The sequence below is a fragment of the Pistacia vera genome, unplaced genomic scaffold (assembly GCF_008641045.1).
Source record: "Pistacia vera cultivar Batoury unplaced genomic scaffold, PisVer_v2 Contig941, whole genome shotgun sequence".
Lineage (NCBI taxonomy): Eukaryota > Viridiplantae > Streptophyta > Magnoliopsida > Sapindales > Anacardiaceae > Pistacia > Pistacia vera.
The window spans coordinates 298,861-319,416 of record NW_022196825.1 but is presented as its reverse complement, the minus strand read 5'-3'; the positions used below and the strand labels follow the sequence as shown (position 1 = coordinate 319,416).

General features: G+C 32.9%; 3 protein-coding genes across 4 annotated transcripts; all 3 read left to right on the top strand.

The window, feature by feature from the left end:
- The first annotated feature begins 315 nt into the window (after positions 1 to 315).
- LOC116120718 (NAC domain-containing protein 87-like) lies at positions 316 to 2,337 on the top strand. The gene is made up of 3 exons (XM_031406688.1): positions 316 to 634; positions 735 to 1,015; positions 1,305 to 2,337. The coding sequence occupies exons 1-3, from the start codon at positions 448 to 450 to the stop codon at positions 2,043 to 2,045; spliced, it is 1,209 nt and encodes a 402-aa protein (XP_031262548.1). The 5' UTR covers positions 316 to 447; the 3' UTR covers positions 2,046 to 2,337.
- Positions 2,338 to 12,218: 9,881 nt separating this feature from the next.
- LOC116120716 (U11/U12 small nuclear ribonucleoprotein 65 kDa protein) lies at positions 12,219 to 18,509 on the top strand. 2 transcript variants are annotated; one of them, XM_031406685.1, is made up of 12 exons: positions 12,219 to 12,434; positions 13,404 to 13,475; positions 14,090 to 14,296; positions 15,001 to 15,082; positions 15,169 to 15,333; positions 15,628 to 15,810; positions 15,896 to 16,066; positions 16,442 to 16,529; positions 16,792 to 16,850; positions 17,283 to 17,348; positions 17,611 to 17,741; positions 17,998 to 18,509. In XM_031406685.1, the coding sequence occupies exons 1-11, from the start codon at positions 12,295 to 12,297 to the stop codon at positions 17,692 to 17,694; spliced, it is 1,317 nt and encodes a 438-aa protein (XP_031262545.1). In that variant the 5' UTR covers positions 12,219 to 12,294; the 3' UTR covers positions 17,695 to 17,741; positions 17,998 to 18,509. The 2 variants fall into 2 exon arrangements, with proteins under 2 accessions (XP_031262545.1, XP_031262546.1); XM_031406686.1 differs by having other exon boundaries at positions 17,993 to 18,509.
- Positions 18,510 to 18,725: 216 nt separating this feature from the next.
- LOC116120707 (pentatricopeptide repeat-containing protein At1g09220, mitochondrial-like) lies at positions 18,726 to 20,556 on the top strand. Its single transcript, XM_031406675.1, has 2 exons — positions 18,726 to 18,797; positions 19,157 to 20,556. The coding sequence occupies exons 1-2, from the start codon at positions 18,726 to 18,728 to the stop codon at positions 20,507 to 20,509; spliced, it is 1,425 nt and encodes a 474-aa protein (XP_031262535.1). The 3' UTR covers positions 20,510 to 20,556.

Sequence of the window (20,556 nt, the reverse complement as noted above, 5' to 3'; positions counted from 1 at the left end):
TAAGACGGGTCCCTCTTTTGTTCTTGCTCTAAAACCAGGCCAACGTGGAAACCTTCTTTTCACCAATAGTTTATTAGTTTCCAAATTTTCACACATTCAATTTCAAACAAACAGGTAGATATGAATATGATATAGCTAAACAAATTTATAAATAATTTTTGATTTAATCTAAGTCTTTGTCAGGCTATGGCTTCTTTTGGAAGTGCCTTGTGCCCTACGTATCTGTTGTATCTTCTTTCACATCTCGCTGTTTTAAGCTCTTTTTCTTCTTCAAGCTCCTCTATTTAAGCCTTCCTTTTCCCCTTTGTTCTACTTTCTTAACCGCTCTCTCTCTCTTTCTTTTATTTCTTCTCTTTTTGCTTTTCTATAGTTTTTATATTATTGTTGTTGCCTTCTTCTCTAGATATATAACAGAACCCGTCTGTTTAATTTCTGTGTATTGTTCATATGGAAGAAGCTACTGTTGTGAACAAAGGAGACGACTTGATCGATTTGCCACCCGGCTTTCGATTCCACCCCACCGATGAAGAGATCATTTCTCATTATCTGACCGAGAAAGTCATGAATAGCGGCTTTGCTGCTTGTGCGATTGGTGAAGTTGATTTGAACAAGTGTGAACCATGGGATTTGCCCAGTAAGATTATAGCCTTATAGTTTTGAGCTTTTTTGATTCTGTATGATTTGATTTTTATTCCTGTTTCTAATTTCAAGTTTTCTACTTGTTTTTTGTGCAGAGAGAGCAAAGATGGGTGAGAAAGAATGGTACTTTTTCTGCCAAAGAGACAGAAAATATCCAACGGGGATGAGAACAAATCGAGCTACTGAATCTGGATATTGGAAGGCCACTGGCAAAGATAAAGAGATTTATAAGGGAAAAAATTGCCTTGTTGGGATGAAGAAGACTCTTGTTTTCTACAAAGGGAGAGCTCCAAAAGGAGAAAAGACTAACTGGGTTATGCATGAATATAGATTAGAAGGCAAATTCTCTTATTACAATCTTCCCAAAACTGCAAAGGTAGATAATTTTTTTGTTTCACAAAAGTCCCTTTTCAATTTCATGCAGTTTCTCTTGTTTCCATTCTTTTTCTTGGTCCTCAATTAAAAGTTCTACATGTACATGATGATGATGTCTTTTTCAATTTTTTCCCTTTTACTAACTTTATGTGTTGGTTGGGAGTTATCTTTCATGGGGCCTCCTAGCAGTTCCTTCTTTGCTTCTGCAAATTCTGCTTTTGTGAACTGAATTTTGAAGAACATGGAGTAATTATTAACACTACTGTGTTTTGTTTTCTTGAATGTTTCAGGATGAATGGGTGGTGTGTAGGGTTTTTCACAAGAACACAGGGATCAAGAAGAGTCCAATTCCAGGCCTGTTGAGGATCAACTCTTTTGGTGATGATCTATTGGATTATTCTTCACTTCCACCTCTCATGGATCCTGCTTACCACTCCAGCAAACCCGGCTCAAGCTTCACGGATAATGAAAACGAATTCAAAGCCATCAATACAGCTTCAACATCAAGATCTTTAGATGGAAATTACCTCTCAAACCTCCACACAAACAACAACAACAACCACCAAGGCTTTCTTCATCCTCCAAATAGTACTAACTACCCAACACAAACCTCCAATTTTTACCCTCAAATCCCAATCTCATCAAATCCTAGTCTTCTCTCCTACCAATCTACTCCAAATCCTGCAGGCTGCTTACACCAAGGACTAAGGAATAGTTCTGGTGCAATCACAAGCATAACCGGCTCCGGGTTTGGTGCCAATGATCAGGCGATTTTACGGGCATTAGCAGCCGGGAATGAAAGTTCTAAAATGGAGAATAATCCGTGCAAGGTCGAGCAGTTTTCATCGAATCAATCCATGGTCAGCCGCTCGCAAGACACTGGACTTAGCACAGACATGAACACAACTGAGATATCCTCGGTTGTTTCGAAGCAAGACATGGCAGGCAACACATCGTATGAAGATCTTGAAGGTCCTTCAGTTGGCTGCTCCATAGCTGATCTAGATAGCTTCTATTGGGAGGACTACTGAACTGATCATCAAAGCTTTTAAATACACTGATTATAATTTTAAGTTAAATTAATCTCATCAGGCTTGTTTGTTTCATAATTAATTTCTTAGGATCGGTATATGATTTTTAAACAGCGATGATATATATGTAGGTGTAAAATGTATCAGTTTGGAATGTTCTGAAATACTTGTATAGAGATTAAAATTTCATGGTGTCAAGAAAAATACTAATTTGCAGCGAAAGATTCCATGAAAATATATACCTCTTGTACATCTATTCTTTCTATATGTTACTGCATTTATTCTTCTTGTTTCTTCTCTTTCTTTCATGTAATTACACCCAACATCTTCCCAATTCTATAGAATATGTATATTGAACAAGTAAAGACAAGGATTAAAGGATCCAGAAAGCTTGAAGGAGAATGAATTTGATTAATTTAAGTTAATAATAATTAAACTGGTTAAACGGAGATTAAGAGGATGAATGATGAATCACGTGCATCATTCCCTGAATCAATGGAGCAGATGCCTCTCTCAGTAGATTAAAATAATCAAACTGACAATAACATAACAGTCATAGCCATAGCTATAGATTTCTTGAAACACAGTTTAAACTTCTGTCCTAAGAAAAACAATCTTAAAAAAATAACATGTGCCCTCCACCTCCACCTCCACCTCCACGCATATGTTCTTACTGGCTTCATCGATCGTTTTCTGTAAATAAACGCGTTTTTCGGTTATTTATTTATTTATTAAATATTTTTTTTTTCTCTCTATAGAAACTATTTCTGATTGTAAATATGAATCTTGGAACTGTACCCATGTTCTTATCCGATCCCATAATCATTATTTTGATGAGATTGGTAATAAAAAGCTGGTAGGTCCATTCTATTCAATTTGATGCTCTTTTAATGGAGTCATCGACAGCTTTATATAACAGAAAATTAATCAGCAAGTTTTTTTTTTTTTATTATACGTGTTGAAGACATAAATGAATAAATGGAATCGGTTATTGGAAGAGAAGAAAGGTTCGTGTGGAATATGTGGTGTATACTCGATCAAATTTAATTTTACTTTCTATTCAAAGCAAAGTTTTCTCAGCTCTTCATACTTGCAGGAAAGTTAACCGCCCTTTATGGTTTATCTAGATGCATATTTTATTGCAGAAAGGAATAATCAAGAACAGAAACAAAAACAAAACGAAGAATATCCCCTTTATTTATTTATTTATTTATTTTATTTCAATCAAGAAAACCCTGATTTGTTGCATGAAAACATGGCAATAGAAGCCAATCACAACCCTCCACCGCGTTATTTCCACAATGTTGTCCCGTACGAAAACCAGTTTTGCTGCTGCTGTTTTCCACCACCACCGCCCTCCGCGTAAATCCACAGTTACTTTCCATTCCACCGCCGCGCACACCGATTTCATTCCATAATATAAGTAACATGTTCAGTTGAAATCAAATAACCCACATTGAAAACAATAAAAATCCCTTGAAATTAAATCAGAAAAATTTTAAATTTACTTAAGCACGAAGATTTCATAGAACAGTGATATATAATATTTTTTCTGATTTCTTACTGGAAAAGGAAAAAAGTTCCTTGTCTTTTTATCAAACTATACTGACATATTCATGGATAAATATACTAGTTGACTGAGAAATTGATTAAATTGCAGAGAAATTGCTCAGGCTTCTCAGATAAATATATAATGTAAACATGGATTATCGCATAGATTAATTATAAAACCAAATTAATTATACCCCCAATTAACAAAAAAAATTAAAAAATGAGTTGGACAAGCAGACAAAGCTCTAGGTCATCGATCATCATCTTCATTATATTTTGATCCCAGGTTCGTTATATGAAGTACAATTTACTGACATAAATTGATAATTAATTTAATAAACTTTTAATTATGATATGACAATTCTCCAATAACAATAATCAACTACAAATTAATTGTTATTACTATTTTCTTTTTTTTTTACTGTACAGATATAATTTTGTGATGTTAACACCCTATCTTCCTTATTGATTATTAGACTTACTATTTAATTAAAAATTAAAAAAACTCAATTTTCATATTGTTATAAACTTATAACACTTTTTCTAGAAGTAATTGGGAGTAAATCTAGAATAGTAACAACCATTAAATTAATTTAAATATATATATAGTAAGAACTTTAGTTAATTTAGTAGGAAATGTGAAGAAATTTCAGAGAAAATTGACCTCTCGAAACCAATCTTTTAACCTAATCTCTTACCAGCTACTTGACAAATCAATGGATATACAAGATGAAGTAAGTATTTATGTATATAAGATTAGAATTTAGATGGAGATAGGTCATGTTCAGATAACACCAACAAAAAACTATATAATAAAAACATTATATATATATATATATCATAAGCTTCCAGAGTACTCATATTATTCTTTTGTTCTAGATCTTCCTCGATTAATTTGTCTCAACTATGTATGACATGGTTTTCCAAAAGAAATTAAAGGGAAACTTCTTAGAAGTTTACAAGATCGATCAAGCTGTTTCTGATTTTAACCTTTTGTCAAACACAGTGACCACATGAATTGAATCACTTCATTTTTGAGGAAGGTGATGGCTTGGATTCCTCATGACTTTTCGACTAGCAGTTAAAAGTACAATTTTTCATGTGCTTTTCTTTTTTTCAAAAGTGTTGATCGTAGAATATAATCCAACTAAGAGTTAATGCAATGCTCCATTTTTTATTTCATTGTTATATGAATTGAACCTCATGATAAATGGGTTTAATGCTTTTAACTTTTCAACACCGAATCACATGTGTTATTCAACTCTTGAAATTGTGTGATATCTTCTACACAAATTCCTCATAAATTGTGATTTTTTTTTTTTTTTTTTGGTAATCGGGGTGTCCGGACTAATTTACGCGCACCTCAACTAATCTCTGAAATCTATTGAACACTCCACAAGCCCAAAGAATCAGGCAAACCACAATGTTATTGTGATAAGTAGGTGACCCCAAGTTTTAAATCTCAGAACTCAAATAAAAAAATAAACCTCCTTAACCGTCAGGTCAACCCCTTGAGGTTAAAAGTATATATTCTAAAGAGAAATTGTGGTTTCTTGAATAAATTTTTCTTCCAAATTCAATGTCGTTGCTGCATCATAGGCCTTGCCTTCTACACCTATGATGTAGATTCCTCTCTCATATATCTAATGGCTTTCCCTACACTAATTAGCGTAACAATTGGTCTCATACAAAAGAAATGAAAATTATTTAATTTTCCATAAATGGAAATTCTATAGAAATATCTATTGCCACAACAAAGTCTTTACATATAGTGATTTTTGTTGAAAAGAAAAATTAATGTTCTAGATGGTAGAGATTTTTCTTTTGAGTATTATACTATTGACTGCGTCGCTCCCCTCCTACTAAATCAACTGCCCTTACCGAATTAATTCACTCAATTAATAATAAAATAAGATGAATGAGATTATAAATATGAGCTGAAATTTAGCCCTACTCTCCACCTCGACTAATCTCCCATGGCATTGAAGTTAACGATCGGATAAACCCTTTAGTAATCGAGAGGAATTAAATTCAAGATCAATTTGAGTAATATACGCAAGAAGTCTTTATCATCTCACACAATCATCCAAAGATGATTATTTTTCTACCATTCTTTATATACAGAATAACATATATGATTATATTCTCTCGTTTTTCTATTTTACGTTATTCTAATCGAGGCTACTTTTATTAAATTTATATATACATAATAATAGAGAAAAATAAAATAAATTAGTACAAGAATATACTGTTGTTTAGCATGCCCCCCAGCCAAAAAAGAAACATTTCTAGCCATGTAAATCGAATAAAGGATAGGCCATTTAATTGTAATATATAAATGAATAATATTAGATAATTAATAAAATAAAATTAGAAAGAAAATATCCTAAAAAATTATTGAGAAAAAAAAAAAAGGAAATCCCGTGTTTATAATATGAAAGGCGTGATATCTGATATGTACTTGGTATTAGAATAAAAATCCATCAAAACCGTACTAAAACAGTAGCGTGGTCTAGGATGTACCGGATCAAACTCTCTGACGGAGCGGTTATGTTTGTTAGCACGAACTACGAAGCTTCATAAAATTAAATTCCTTGTCGCTCACATGAAGATACAAAAGCAAACGACTGGTCGTAATCAAATCACGTACTGTGTCGTCATCTTATTCCACATCCGTTTGATGACCGACACGTCGTCTCTAACACAATGCCGGGATGGTGACTTGTGAAAGAACTTGACATGGCCGTTTCATTTCAATTTCCCCTTTTTTATGATATTTTGTGAAAATTAGGCACCCCTTATAATAGGAATTTCTTTTTATTTAAAAAAAAAAAAAATTCTTAAAAATTCAGTCACTTTTTCTTTAAATACAACATTTATCATATATAAAGTTTTCTAAATATACCTTTTTATCATTAAAAAATAGATTCTATATATAAAGAAACAAGTATTAAAGTCTAGAGAAATTGTTAAGTTTCAAAAGCCACAACCATTTCAAAACTTTGTATAAAATGCTTTTTGAAATTACCGATGACTATTTATGATTATTTTAGAAAAAATAAACTTTATAAATGTATGAAACCCCTTCAATGGGGTTTTTAGTTGTTTTCAAAAATAGTTAAAACTAGAGACTTAACAATCTCTTGAGGATGGATGTAATTAATCCGTCAAAATGACATATTTTGGCTTCTTTTGGTTCACAATTTGGTGTTTTTGAGAAAAGTTTTTTGAAAAAAGTTAAAAAAAAGTTGAATTGGGCGGGTATTACGATGTAGGATTTACAAATTCATAAAAGACCCCGTATATTTGTTGATTTACAAAACACCCCCTATAATAAAATATTAAAAGTTAACAAAAACACCCCCAACCCACCCTCAAATACAGATAGCCAGCCACCACCGCCGGAGGGTGGTCGGATTCACCGTATCAGCGCATGACCGACTGGATCTTGCCGGTCGTGCACCAATATGGCCTTTTTCGGTCAGATCCACGGTGGATCTGGGTCTGGCCTTTGCTGGCCAGATCTGGCCGTATTTGCTCGTCAACGACGGCCAACAAACGGTCGTTGTTGACACCGACTGTTACGGCCAAAGATCTGGCCGAAAAATGCTAGATCGGCGCACTACCGGCTAGATTCAGCCGGTAGTGCACCATCCTACCAGATTCAGGCCATTTTCCGACGGTGGTGGCCGGAATCTGGTAAATGTGGATTACTAGGGTGTTTTTGCAATTTTTTAAAAAATATTTAGGGGTATTTAATTAAATTAACAAATTTAGAGGGTTTAAAAAAAGTTGAATAATATTGAAAGTAGTATTCTCAAAACCAGAGTTTTTGGGTATTTTACTGTTTAACTTTTTTGGGAATACTAAAAGTAGTATTCCCAAAACCCAACCAAACGAAGCCTTTATAATTTTTTTTTTTTCAAATTTATTCTGTAATATTCATATTGTATAATTATTTTATAGTTATACGATATTAACGAAGAATCAAGATATTTAATTTCATTTTTATTACATTATTATCTATTCTTTTATTAAAAAACATTAATTCCTTCTATTGTTGTTTCAAAAACCATAGTTCAAAAACAATACATTGTTAAATCAAAATAAGATAGACAAACCCATAAATAAAATCACGAAAAAATTAAAAAAAATACAAATAAAGTATATCAAATAATACCCTAATATGAAAAAGGAAAAAAAAATTATGAGGGAAAATAATATCTAAAAAAATAGTTAACTCCTTTTAAAAAGACATTTCTTTTGACTTTTGAGTTGATCTAGTGAGAATATTTCATTTTACATTATGAAAGGATAATATATAGCTTTAAAAAAGTTAAAATTAATTATAATTTTGAAGGATAATTTTGTAATTACAGAAAAATATTTTTCTAAATGGCAACTGAGACTACTCCTCCCCTAGCCGCTTAATTGTTTTCCATAAGGTATGATATAATAACAATTAACAAGAATCTCTTGAGGGTTAAGAAATAATAGAAATCTTCAATATCAGGGGTAACTAGGCTTCAAGTAGAGCGAACTTTACCTGCAATGTCAAGGGTTCAAACTGTACTGAAAGCACCTTGTAGCCGTGGGTATTTACTCGAGCCCTGATCGGGATTAGTCTCATACCTTCGAGTATGGGGAGAATCGAGGCTTTCACCAAAAAAAAAAGAAATAACTGAAATCTTCCTACCGTTAAATTTTTGGTATTAAAGTAAATAGTGGCAAATTGATCATATTTACTGACTTATAACAGTGTAAATTTCAATGACCCACTGATAATTCATTGACGATAGGCGGTTTCTGTTGTTTCGGAAACCTTACGAGAATATTTGTTATTATATTATACTTTAGGGGGGTTAATGTCGTTAACTCTAATAATAATGTATTAGAAAAATACGTTTATTTATCTCTTACAAATATAATACCTTATTATAATTAAAATTTATACAAACCAATTTTATATTTGGGTAATTTATATTACCTTATATTTAGATAACATGATATAAAGGAATCTAATTTTAAAATCTCTCAAATTTCTCCCGACAATAAAGGTTATCAAATAATCAAATAAAAAGCTGGTCCAATCATGTTTCCCCTCATTTTTATCTTTCTTTCTTTCTCTTTCTTTCTTTATCCCCCCCATAGATGTGGAGTATTTTCAAAAAACTCTTTCTACATTTCGATGCCCATTTGCATAATTATTAAATTAAATTAGCATTTTAAATAAAAAATGAAAAAAAAAAAATAATCCAACCATTGAAGATGGTGGCTATGGTGGCGTTTTCAATGATACAACCAACATCGTTGAAATGTCCTGAGATATCTATTAGTAGAGTTATCCAATACTAACCACCACTTGGTGGCTTGACGGTAAAAGAGCAAATAAAGATCTAAATTTATATGGTTTTCTGAGCTTGAGTCTCTACATCCCCTAATAGGGGTGGCGATTAGAGCTCGTATTCAACCGACAATTCCAAGGTTCTGAAGAATTAGTTGAGGTGCATGCAAGCTAGTCTAGAGTCCAGCACCCCCAATCATCCCAAAAAAAAAAAAAAAAAAAAAGAGTTACCCAAGACATCAATCCACCTTTGTTGACGAGTTTTTAGTTTTCTTTTTATTATAATTTAATGAATTTTTTATTTAAAAAATTCATCATTAATATGTTTTATAATATTTGAATAAAAACTTTAATATTATAATTGTGTTGTGTTTTTATATAAAGAAATAAATTAGGGATCATCACATCAGAAGCATTATTGAATTAAAGTTAGGTTAGGACATGAATATAAAGCAAGACATTATCCTAGCAAACAAATAAAAAATGTGGGCACCTTTATCTTTTAGTAAACTAATCACATAATGAAAAGTAGACAAATTATTTTGATGCATAAAATGACACCAAATAAAAATAAAAATAAAAATGAAATTGGGTGTATGATTGATTGGTAATAAATTAATTTGTCAATATCTATTGATGTAAAGCTAAACTAAACTAAACTAAATGAATATTTCTTGATTGGTAGGGCCTCTTTTTATTAGTTTTTTCTAAGGCGTGTGGGGTTTTACGCGGATCATTCTTATGCTTTTCATATATTATCCGCGTTTTATTATTATTATTATTATTATTATTTCAATAGAAATTCAAATTTAGAAACTTAATAGTTGAGATTTTTTAACTTTGAATCTCAATTGACGTGTTTGCATATATATACACACACGTACAATATTAGTTAGAATCTAAACTTTATATACATAAAGTTATGCTTTATAAATTTGATTGCTTCTTAAACAAATTATTATGAATAATATATAAGATGTCTCTATTTTTTTTTTAGAAAACCTTTAGAATTACCGTTACTTATATTAGAACTAGTATTTTTTTTTTAACGGAAAATAAAAAAATGACTCAAATGACCTTTTTTTTTTAAAGTTAATTTAGTTCTTAAAAATCTAAATTTTAAAAATGCTAAAATACTAAAAAAAAAAAATTAGAACCAGTTTTTTTTTTAATAGAAATAATTTTTTTTTTAAATTTAAAAACTAAAGGAAAATAATAATAGCTTCTTTTAGTTTAGTTTATAAATTTTATTGTTTTTTATTTTTTTATTTTATAATTTTTAGTTTTTAATATTTAATTTTATAAAAAAATATTTTAAAATCTTTTTTTAGTTGCTTTTAATCTTTAATTTTGGTCACATTTATTTTTTATTATTTATTTTGTAAACCTAACTAAATGTAATTGTCTCTTAATTTAAGAATTTGTAACTTCCGTTTGAAAAGTTGTATTTTAATTAATAATATCTCTTTAAAATAAGTATGTAGAGGTAGAGGTTAGTGTTTTTGCCTTTATTTATTTATTTATTTTTGGATAATTGAAGTATTTAGGCCAGTTTACACGTATTTTAAATAATCTTAGGATCCATTGAATACCCTACAAGCCTAATAAACTAGATAAGTCACAAATATAATAGGTGATTACTTTGTGAGACTCGAACACAATACTTCTAAATAACCTACTCAGATAGTTAAAGTCTTTTGTCTAATCACAAGACTAGCAGCTAAAGTCGTAGTATGTTAATTTCTGCGAATTGGTTTTGTTGAAAAAGTTTCTATGGAAACAATAAAAAAAAGGTTTTTAATTGATAAGAGTTTCTAGATGTGTTTTGATATTAATGTAAACGTTTTTTTACAAAATATTGTGGGCTTTGTTACACATTAAATTATAAACTATATAATCACATAATTCACATGTGTCTTTAAAATAGATTCACATTATCTGAATTGCAAATCTTAAAATATAAACTTGAAAGTTGAAATACTATATAGTATTTTATTTTTCTTTTTAAAATATTTACTATTATATAAACAAACTTTATTCATTAGATTTTCATAGTTGATTTAGTATACACTTACCGTATGATTTATAGAATTGAACTTCCTTTTTTTAATTTTTTTAGTATTAGTGACTCTTATTAATTTTATTTTTTCAAAAGAGAGGAAAACTTTCTCGTACTTTTTGTAATTTTCTTGACAGCCAAACACTCTAGAAATCGCTTTAAAACAAAGAAAAACCAATACAAAATATAAAACAAGAAAACCCTATTTTATTTTTTAAATAAAAACTTGGAGAAGTAGGTAGTTTTTGTATTTATAAAATTATTGACGAAAAAGGGATGAGTATAATATCATATTCCATCATGGGCAATCATTTTGTAGAGAAACTCCTATTTTTTAAACAGTGTAGAGGTCTTGTCACTAGCAGTTTTCATGAAATTATAAAATTTGAATGCTAATAGAAATGATTGATGACCTAATTTTGATTATTAATTACCTTTAATTTCAACAAACCCATCAATAGTATTAATTTGGTTTCCATAGTACACCCAATTTCAATTATGAAACTCAAGAATTATTTTATTTTGAAATAATCTCTTTTATTTTTAGGATTTTCTATATTATTTATCAATAATATTGGTGTGGGGGAAATCCGGAGTAGGTAAATCCTTCGATATGGATTCCATGATCAAGGTTGAAGATCACACTACACCCTGTTTTATCAAATTTGAGTTCATTTCCAATTAAAATCATGTAATTGGCAATATATAAACCCAAGTGTAATATGTTTCTAGGGATAAAAAATAATAAGTTGCTGGAATTCTGGAAACCAATTAAAAGCTCCTTGTAAATTAAATTACTATTTCAATGCATTCAATAACATAATAGTGGACGTAAGTATTACATTATAAGTGGCCGAAACACTTAAAAAAGTATCTTGATTCTTTGTATTTTACATTAATCCTTGAACATTCACAGTTCTATTATTTGATCTATCGAGATTATACACACATCTTATATGATTGTATCAACAACTATAATTGGTTTGCTCATCTGTTTTATTTTTTAAATTCAAATAAAACAACAGCAAAAAAAAAAAGATTTTCTTTAATGATTTGGATTGGGCTTTCAATTAGGCCTATGGATACCTTTACTGGGCTCGATATCCGAATCCAACACTCGTATAAAGTTTTTGTGGCCCAACCCATCACCAATCCGGGTTGACCGGTCTTCTTCTTTCATGTTGCCTTGCCTTTATTTTACTTCTGGTTTTGTCCTCTTTGCATAATTAAAGGGTATTTTGCATTTGGTGGTGTCCATGTCTACTCTTCCTTCTGGGTTTTAAAACGCACAAGAAATGAATCCGGGAGCTTTTGGAACGGAAGAATTGGTGACCCTTTTGGTTAAGCACCTTCCTGAAGCAATTACTCACGACACTCTCACTCGACTCTTCTCTCACTATGGTGCTTCCTCTGTTCGTCCTTGCTCAACTGGAAGGTAATCATTCTCATTATGCTCTCATTCCTGTTTTCACGTAGCTGATAAGACTATGATTTCATCGAATTAGTTTAATGGTATTTTTGATAGAAATTGAATTCTCATTGCCGCATTATGTAATTTGCCATTATGTTGGCAATATTTGTGATGTTTGCTGCTTCATGGCTTAAGTTATAGGGTTCAATTCTTTGGAGTCATTTTGGTCAGTATAGCTTTCTGCTTCCGAAGAATTATAGAATTCAATTGAAGGAATAGTTGGAACTGTTGTATTGAAACTTATTCATAGCATCATATGGTATAAACGAATTTTATAGCGTTTGGCTCTATACCACCAAAGGATTGGGGTTTAGTTTGTAATTCAGTTCACCTAAGTGGGTTTACTGTACCTACATTGGGTAGCTTTGTCTGGACTGGTAGCTTTTCCTCCTTTGAGAGGGGTAGAGTGGTACTTTCATTCTGAATGGTGGCAGTTTGGGTTGTGGATTGAATGGGACAGTGAGGTTTTCAGATTATCTGTCTAGTTATTAGATTGTTTATGTAGTTTTGTTTGAAGGCACTATAGTGTCATTTTTGAGATTCAGTTACTTGCATTGCAAATATTTGTTATTTTTTTTGGGTAATTACAAATATTTGTTATTTCACTGTTGTAAAAGCAATTTATGCAAATTGATTTTCAATTGTTGATTTGGTGGTCATGTTTGTTTATATAGCTTGAATCTCTAATAATGAAGGTTTGCTATTAAGAGCAGTATCATTGTACTTCTTACGTGTTCTTCTTCTATTGGTGTCTTTAACCTCATATGCACAAGCTTTATGGTAGTATTGTTTCATGGATGCCATCAATCTCTTCTCATATTACCTTTTGTTCCTGTGGATGCTAAAGTAATGAATGTGACAGATAACTTGGGTTTTTGTGGTTTATTTTACAGACAAATGATGCACATTATGTGTTGTTATCTTATTTTGCAGATTGAGAAACTGTGCATTTGTGGACTTCAAAAGTCAAACATTGGCTTCTCAAGCCCATCGCCAGTTAAACGGGTAAGTTGCTGTCTTATGCTCTTCTGGAGTTTTTGTTCTGAGCTGTGGAGTCCAGAAACTGTTACACGAGAATAATTTTTTTAAGATATTTTTCTCTTTAAGGGGCTTTCATTTCTTTTTTCACTTCTTTCTAAATTCTTTTTTTTTTTTTTTTTAATAATTTAGTGTAATTTATTTTTTAGAGATTATCTCCATTGTAATTGCTGTTAGGAAATTTGGGGAAGGTTTACATCCAGGCATCTTGTATAGTTGAGCTTTGCCTTTCTTTGTTTTCTTTTCTTTTCCATTAATTTTTTTACTGAAGCTCCATTTTTTGATATCTTAGAGCTCTCTCTCAACCTTTGCATCAGTAATACTACACTCACAAACCCTTCTCACTAAGTTTCTCTCTCAAACGCGACGTTTCAGCTCGTAATTGGTCAGATCGCAATGGGTCCTGCCTAACCAAATACGAATTGACCAATTGCGAGCTATCACGTCAGCATTTGTGAGAGAAAGTTGTGAGAAGTGTTTGTTAACATATTTTTATTCACCTCTGCATATTCCCTTTTTCATTGTTGTTGATCCCATGAAGAAAATAGGCCTTGAACTATTGTCTTATTTTGGTTGGTCAGGCTGAGGTTTCTTGGTAAAGTCTTAACAGTTGAAAGAGCTAGTAAGCTGAATGAGGATAAGAAGCCCAAAGATACTGAAGTTAAACCCACATCTTTGATGAAGGATGCTAGTGACCATAATGATGGTCTAAAATCAGGAGGTCTACCTGCTAGTGAACCAATTGCTCCAAGACTTGGCGTAGACTATCCATTTCCTCCTTTCCTTGAGTATGTTTTTCCTTTTCAGTCTCACTAAAACTTTTGTTTTTTCTGTGCAGCTTGTCAATGTATACATTATAAAGTTGAATGTCAAAGAGCCACATTTGTATGCATACTTTGAATTTCCCTTTAATTTAGTTCATTTAGGTCATGAACCTTTGTGATTTTGGGACACCAAAATAACAAATCTATTTGAAAGAGGGAAACTTGTTAATAAACAATATTTTGTTCTGTTTACATCTACTGTGTTTACATAAACTTCTTGTGCTACAGATATGCTTGTCCTCTTCCACCTGATGGAAGTATTGTGACCAATGTTGTCAATAATTGTTCTTTATTTTGTTTTATGTTTCTGTTCCCTGCTTTTGTATCCTGCTGAATTTCAAACATTACGAACTTACTTTGTGGTGATAGATGCTAGGGTTTTTGGCTGTTTCAACCAATATAGAAAATATATCAATATGTAAAGGCTTTATAAAATATGACTTAATAAATGGGTGAGAAAAGTCTTGGCCCTGAAGATTCTTCTTTCTTAAATGTGATACCAGATATCTAACACACTTTGCCTGCATAAATGTGTCATCTGGTTACGTGTTATCAGTGAAATTTTTTATTTCTATATTTGGTGGATTCTGTTGTCACTTAGGTCAATCTTGGCGCATAGGTAGCTTTGATTTATGTAAATCTAGTTATTTAACCTGCTTGTGTTGCAGGTATGCGTATCCTCCCCCAGATGGAAATATCCTGACCAATATTGTAAATGCCCTTATTGCTGTTCCTCGCTTTTATACTCAGGTTACCCCTAGTTTCTCTTTCTTAATTTCCTGTGGTTATAATTTGATGGGGAATTCATACTCATTCACTTGGCTTTTCTGTTCTAGGTGTTGCACTTGATGAACAAAATGAACATTCCAGCTCCATTTCGTATGGCTCTGCCCACACCTCCTCTGCCACCTTCAGTACCTGCACCACCAGCACCACAACCACCGCCTCCACCTGTAGCAGATCTGTCAAGCAGTGAGTCAGAACTGGAGTCCTCAGATGAGGTAACTGCTAGCTTCTAAGATGTTATTCATGCTCCACATATCACACATCGTAGAAAATGTCATTCCTCCTGATTTTTGGACCTTCTGAATGACGAAACAGATCAATTTTTTGTTTGCTGTTATTTAAAAATTACAATTTGTGTGTTTGCAAGTTATTGCGCATGCTGCTTCTCATATCTTTTCCTTGAGATCTGGGTTTAATTCTTTTTTACTCCTACACCAAGATTCTCTCTTTTTTTCCACTAGTTCCTAAATTTAGTAGATACTTAGTGTTTTATGAATATGATTTCACAGGAAAAAGGTAATTTGTTGGGAGATGTTAAAACAGCAAAATCCGGGCGAAAGCGTGCCAGGCGAGAACCTATTGTTGGCCCTGCAATTGATAAGGATGTGGCTCATGAGGCTGTTGGATTGAAACCTTCCTCCTTAATCCCAAAAGAAATCCCAATGATAAAAAAGAAGAACCCTGTATTACAGGTTTTTTCTTATCTCATAGAATTTATTGTGTGATGATTTTTCTCTTTTAGATTACTATATAATTTTTTTCTTTACTTTTTCACAGATTAAAATTGCCCCCAAAGTAATTCATAATGAACATAAAGACGATAGCGTGACTAAGGAATTGGAGGAGCACAATGAAGAGGATTCTGATGGTAAACCTTTTGCAACCCCAGAAGAACTAGAGAAGGGGAAGTTGCCTCCAGAGGAACTTTTGTCACTTCCAATGTTTAAGGTATCAGAATTTGATATTAGTGAATTGTAGTAGTGAAATGAACATGCAGTGATTACACACAAATTAACTGGTTGGTCAATTCTAATCTTTTTCGGGTTTCATTTAGTTCTGTTATTTGATGCTTAAAAGGCTATTAGCTTGAGTGATGCATATCTGTGATATTATAAGAAAAATAAATATAAAAGCAGTTTAAATGTTTTTTCTTCTGGGCTTGGCAGGACTCTTCCTTGACCATAGCACTATTTTACATCATTTGTTAATAGATCTGAAGAGCAGTTGTTGTAATTCAGATACATTTTACAAATCTTAGATTCAGTTAACATGCAAAATTTATGGTGATGGAATAATTAGTTTGAAACCTTTTGAACGTTGCAGAACTACACCTCTGGGAATCCTGCATCTGTGTTGTACATAAAGAACTTGGCAAAAGATGTTGTTCCTGATGATTTTTACTTCATATTTGGTGAGTGCACAAATCTTGATGCTTACTGTGTCTGAATAGTAGCCTTCTTTCAGCCTGATGTTACCTTTCTATCAAATATAATTCTTACATAGCCACAAATAATAATAAGAAAAACAATTAAGTACATCATGATCATATACCTAGAAATGGTCAGTGTTAAATCCTTTTGGTGCATGAAATCATATACTTCTGTTACTTATTATTTATTGTTATAGCAAAGGTATTTTGGCCTTATTAATATATTGCTTTCAATGTGCTGTAGGATCATTTTTTGGAACCATTGATGCAGCTAAATCTGGTCTTAGCATAAAGCTAATGCAGGTGAGTTGTATGGTCTATATACACATATATAAGTTTCATGTATAAATGTATTTCTAGAAATCGCGTTGGAAAATATTCACTCAGAAAATATATAAGCATCTAGGTTACCATAGTGGTTTGCTACCAGTATATTAAAGCCTTGTTACAGTATTGAGGGGGAACTGCAAACATACTCCAAACTCCAAAGGAGTAAGTTTATTTGTAGAGCAATATTATGAGTGGACTGTTATTAGGCATAGGTGTGTATTTGACTTGCTGGTTACATTACTTTGTTATATCGTATATATTTTTTTCCCTTTAAGATGATGCCTAGCTATAAAGTTATCATACTAGGCTTTATATTGGTTTGGAGACACGTTAGAAGAGCTTACTAAAGTGCCTTGCAGGTTTTATTTGAGGATTTTCCTAACACTGAAAAGCCATCTATTGCAGGAGGGAAGAATGAGGGGCCAAGCCTTTGTGACATTTCCATCAGTTGAACTTGCCCATCGTGCTTTGGTATGCTTTCACACAATGCAATTCATATCCTAATTTTCTAATTTCCAGAAATTTTAGCTTGTCCGCATAGCATACAAGGTATGAAGTCTTGCTCAAATAATCTAGCTGATCTATCACACTTGCATTATCTAACTTCTGTGCTGATTGCTGAACTATGACTTATTCATTGAATGCTCTTAGTGATTCATTGCAGAATCTAAACTTTTATGCTGATTGCCAAACAATGACTTCCTCGTTTAATGATCATAATTATTTGTTGCAGAATTTAGTGAATGGATATGTTTTCAAAGGCAAACCAATAATCATCCAGTTTGGGCGGAATCCTGCTGCTTCAAAAGCAAACTGAATATATCTGCTTGAATAGGAGGAAGCTCTTTGTACTGCGCTGTCATGGTTACTTCTTTATTGATTATTCATTTCTCATATTCCTAATCAAGCTGGACTGAAAATCCATCAAATTTTGGATTATATGTTTTTTTAGTGGCTGGTGCTCCTTCACTGACTCAATTGCAACATGAACAAATTTCACATAATCTTGGAGAATTGATGCATATTGTGATTTATGTCTATATAATTAACTGGGTTGCATTAGCCTCATACATACTCAAAACAGAAGCTGGAAAATTAACTCTCTTTCTGCTCAGTGTAGGTAATTGCATTATATAAAAATGGCAAATACTTCTACAGAGGCAGATGCATAGGAGAGGACACGGATACGTACGCCGCTGCTCTAAACAAGACATTCCTACTGCTGCAGAAGTGTTAAGGTTGCTGTTGCTCTGATCATGTACATCCATGATCTTCCATGGGTACGAGCATGTTCATTAATCAATGAATGGAAAGGTGCAGAGTTTATTACACTCCCCTGCTTAAGCTCGGTTTGATCTCTTGGTAAAAGCAAGCCATTTGTTGATGTTCTTATGATCAGTATTTCTACAACGGTTTCAACTTTCAAAACACTGCAGATTGCAGAAGACTCGGGACTCTCTACTGCATCGTAGCATTCACAAGGATATTGGGAAAAACCCTTGTACCATTTTTTCTCCATTGTGAGAAACTCCAATGTCTTGTAGTGTAAACAAAAAGAACTCAATGTCAGAATCGTATCATTGAAACCCAGTAAGTTAATTCAATTAAATTTACCTTCCTATTTCTGGGCTACATGCAAAAACTCTGCATACAAGCAAGCATCAACCCCGATTCAACCGAACTTCCGATCATTAGACCTGTAATTATTATCATAACTTTTAAATCTTTTTTGTTTTTTTGGATGATTGGGGGTGTTCAGTCTAACTTACGTGCACCTCAAATAATCTCTCGAAACCTTAGAACTATTAGTCGGATAAAAGTTTTAGTGACAATTTCTCTTAGCAATCAATGAGAGATTCGAATTCAAGACTTCGAGTGATAAACCTAAGAGTTTCTATCAAATCATTCAGTTATTCAAAGGTAGTGTAATTTTTAAATCTAGAATTCACTATAACAGAAGTAAATTTATTTGTTCAAATTTTCGTCAGACATTTCTTCTAAGATTCTCGTGTGAAATTGAACAATAATGTAATAAAATGAAGGGTGTACTCCCACCAAGAAACTATATTAAACACACTGATGTCAAAACTACTTTGTAAACCATGCTGAAGTTAAGAAGAGTTCCTCTTCTCTACTTCACAAACTCAATAAACCAAACAAAACCAAAACACTTTTCTTTTGTTTCATCACAAACCCATCTCAATCTCACACGACACCAAGAAGAAAAACAGAAATCCTTGAAACAACAAAAACAAAAACATTTTCTCACTCTCTTTCAGGACCTCCCAACAGACCTCATTACAATCCAGCAAGTTCACTCTCATTTACTCACCACTAACTCTCTACTACTCAACTCTACACTCCTCTTCAATACTCTTCTTCGTTGCTACTCACTCTCTGACTCTCCTCAACAAGATTTCTTGCTCTACAAGCAACTTCAACAAATTTACATACATTCTAACCATTCATGCCCACCTTTATTTGATAGCTTTACTTACTTTTCCCTTATCAAAACTTGCCTTATTTTAAGCTTTCCAAACATGGGTATGCAGCTTCATGCTGTTATAATTAAAGTGGGTTTTGAATCTCATGTTTATGTGAACACTGCTTTGGTTAACATGTATGTTTCATTAGGGTTTTTAGTGGCTGGTACTAAACTGTTCGATGAAATGCCTGAAAGAAATATAGTTACTTGGAATGTAATGATCACTGGTTTAATAAAATGGGGTGAGCTGGAGTTTGCGCGTTCGCTCTTTGAAGAGATGCCTAGCAGGAGTGTTGTGTCATGGACTGGGATTATAGATGGGTACACTAGGATGAATCGGCCTAGGGAGGCTTTTGCTTTGTTTCGAAGAATGGTTGAGTGGGAATATATTGAACCTAGTGAGATAACTATTTTGGCTATTTTACCGGCTGTTTGGCAAAATGGGGATGTTAAGAGTTGTCAATTGGTTCATGGGTATGGAGAGAAAAGAGGGTTTCTTGCGTTCGACATACGTGTTGCAAATTGTTTAATAGATACTTATGCCAAATGTGGATGCATAGCGAGTGCGTCAAGATTCTTTGAGGAGATAGCTGCTGAGAGGAAAAATTTGGTGTCGTGGACATCTATAATATCTGCATTTGCAATGCATGGGATGGGGAAAGAAGCGGTAACAAATTTTGAGAGGATGGAGAAAATTGGTTTGAAGCCAAATAGAGTGACGTACTTGAGTGTTTTGAGTGCTTGTAGTCATGGAGGATTAGTTGAGGAGGGGCTCAAGTTTTTTTATAAGATGGTTAAGGAGTGCCAAGTTTTGCCAGACATTAAGCACTATGGGTGCTTAGTAGACATGTTGGGAAGGGCGGGGAGGTTAGAGGAAGCGGAGAAGATTGCTTTGGAGATACCTAGTGAGATTGCTAATGTGATAATTTGGAGGACCCTTTTAGGTTCTTGTAGCTTCCATGGTAATGCTGAGATGGGTGAGAGGGTGACAAGGAAGATATTGGAGATGGAGAGAGGATATGGAGGGGATTATGTGCTTATGTATAATATCCTTGCTGGGGTTGGAAGATTTGGGGATGCAGAGAGGTTGAGAAGAGTGATGGATGAGAGGAATGCCTTCAAACTTCCTGGGCATAGCATGATATAACTGATGGTCTCTTGTTCCCGCTGTGTTCTTAGCGTGCGAGATCATTA

What these genes read in the sequence shown, in the direction of transcription:
- LOC116120718 (XM_031406688.1), top strand. Translation starts at nt 448, where the DNA reads ATGGAAGAAGCTACTGTTGTGAACAAAGGAGACGACTTGATCGATTTG. An exon ending in TGAACCATGGGATTTGCCCA is followed by an intron (nt 635 to 734) that starts GTAAGATTATAG and finishes TTTTTTGTGCAG; the next exon opens with AGAGAGCAAAGATGGGTGAG. An exon ending in ATCTTCCCAAAACTGCAAAG is followed by an intron (nt 1,016 to 1,304) that starts GTAGATAATTTT and finishes TGAATGTTTCAG; the next exon opens with GATGAATGGGTGGTGTGTAG.
- LOC116120716 (XM_031406685.1), top strand. Translation starts at nt 12,295, where the DNA reads ATGAATCCGGGAGCTTTTGGAACGGAAGAATTGGTGACCCTTTTGGTT. An exon ending in AACTGGAGTCCTCAGATGAG is followed by an intron (nt 15,334 to 15,627) that starts GTAACTGCTAGC and finishes ATGATTTCACAG; the next exon opens with GAAAAAGGTAATTTGTTGGG. An exon ending in AACTTGCCCATCGTGCTTTG is followed by an intron (nt 17,349 to 17,610) that starts GTATGCTTTCAC and finishes TATTTGTTGCAG; the next exon opens with AATTTAGTGAATGGATATGT.
- LOC116120707 (XM_031406675.1), top strand. Translation starts at nt 18,726, where the DNA reads ATGAGAGATTCGAATTCAAGACTTCGAGTGATAAACCTAAGAGTTTCT. An exon ending in AATCATTCAGTTATTCAAAG is followed by an intron (nt 18,798 to 19,156) that starts GTAGTGTAATTT and finishes ACTCTCTTTCAG; the next exon opens with GACCTCCCAACAGACCTCAT.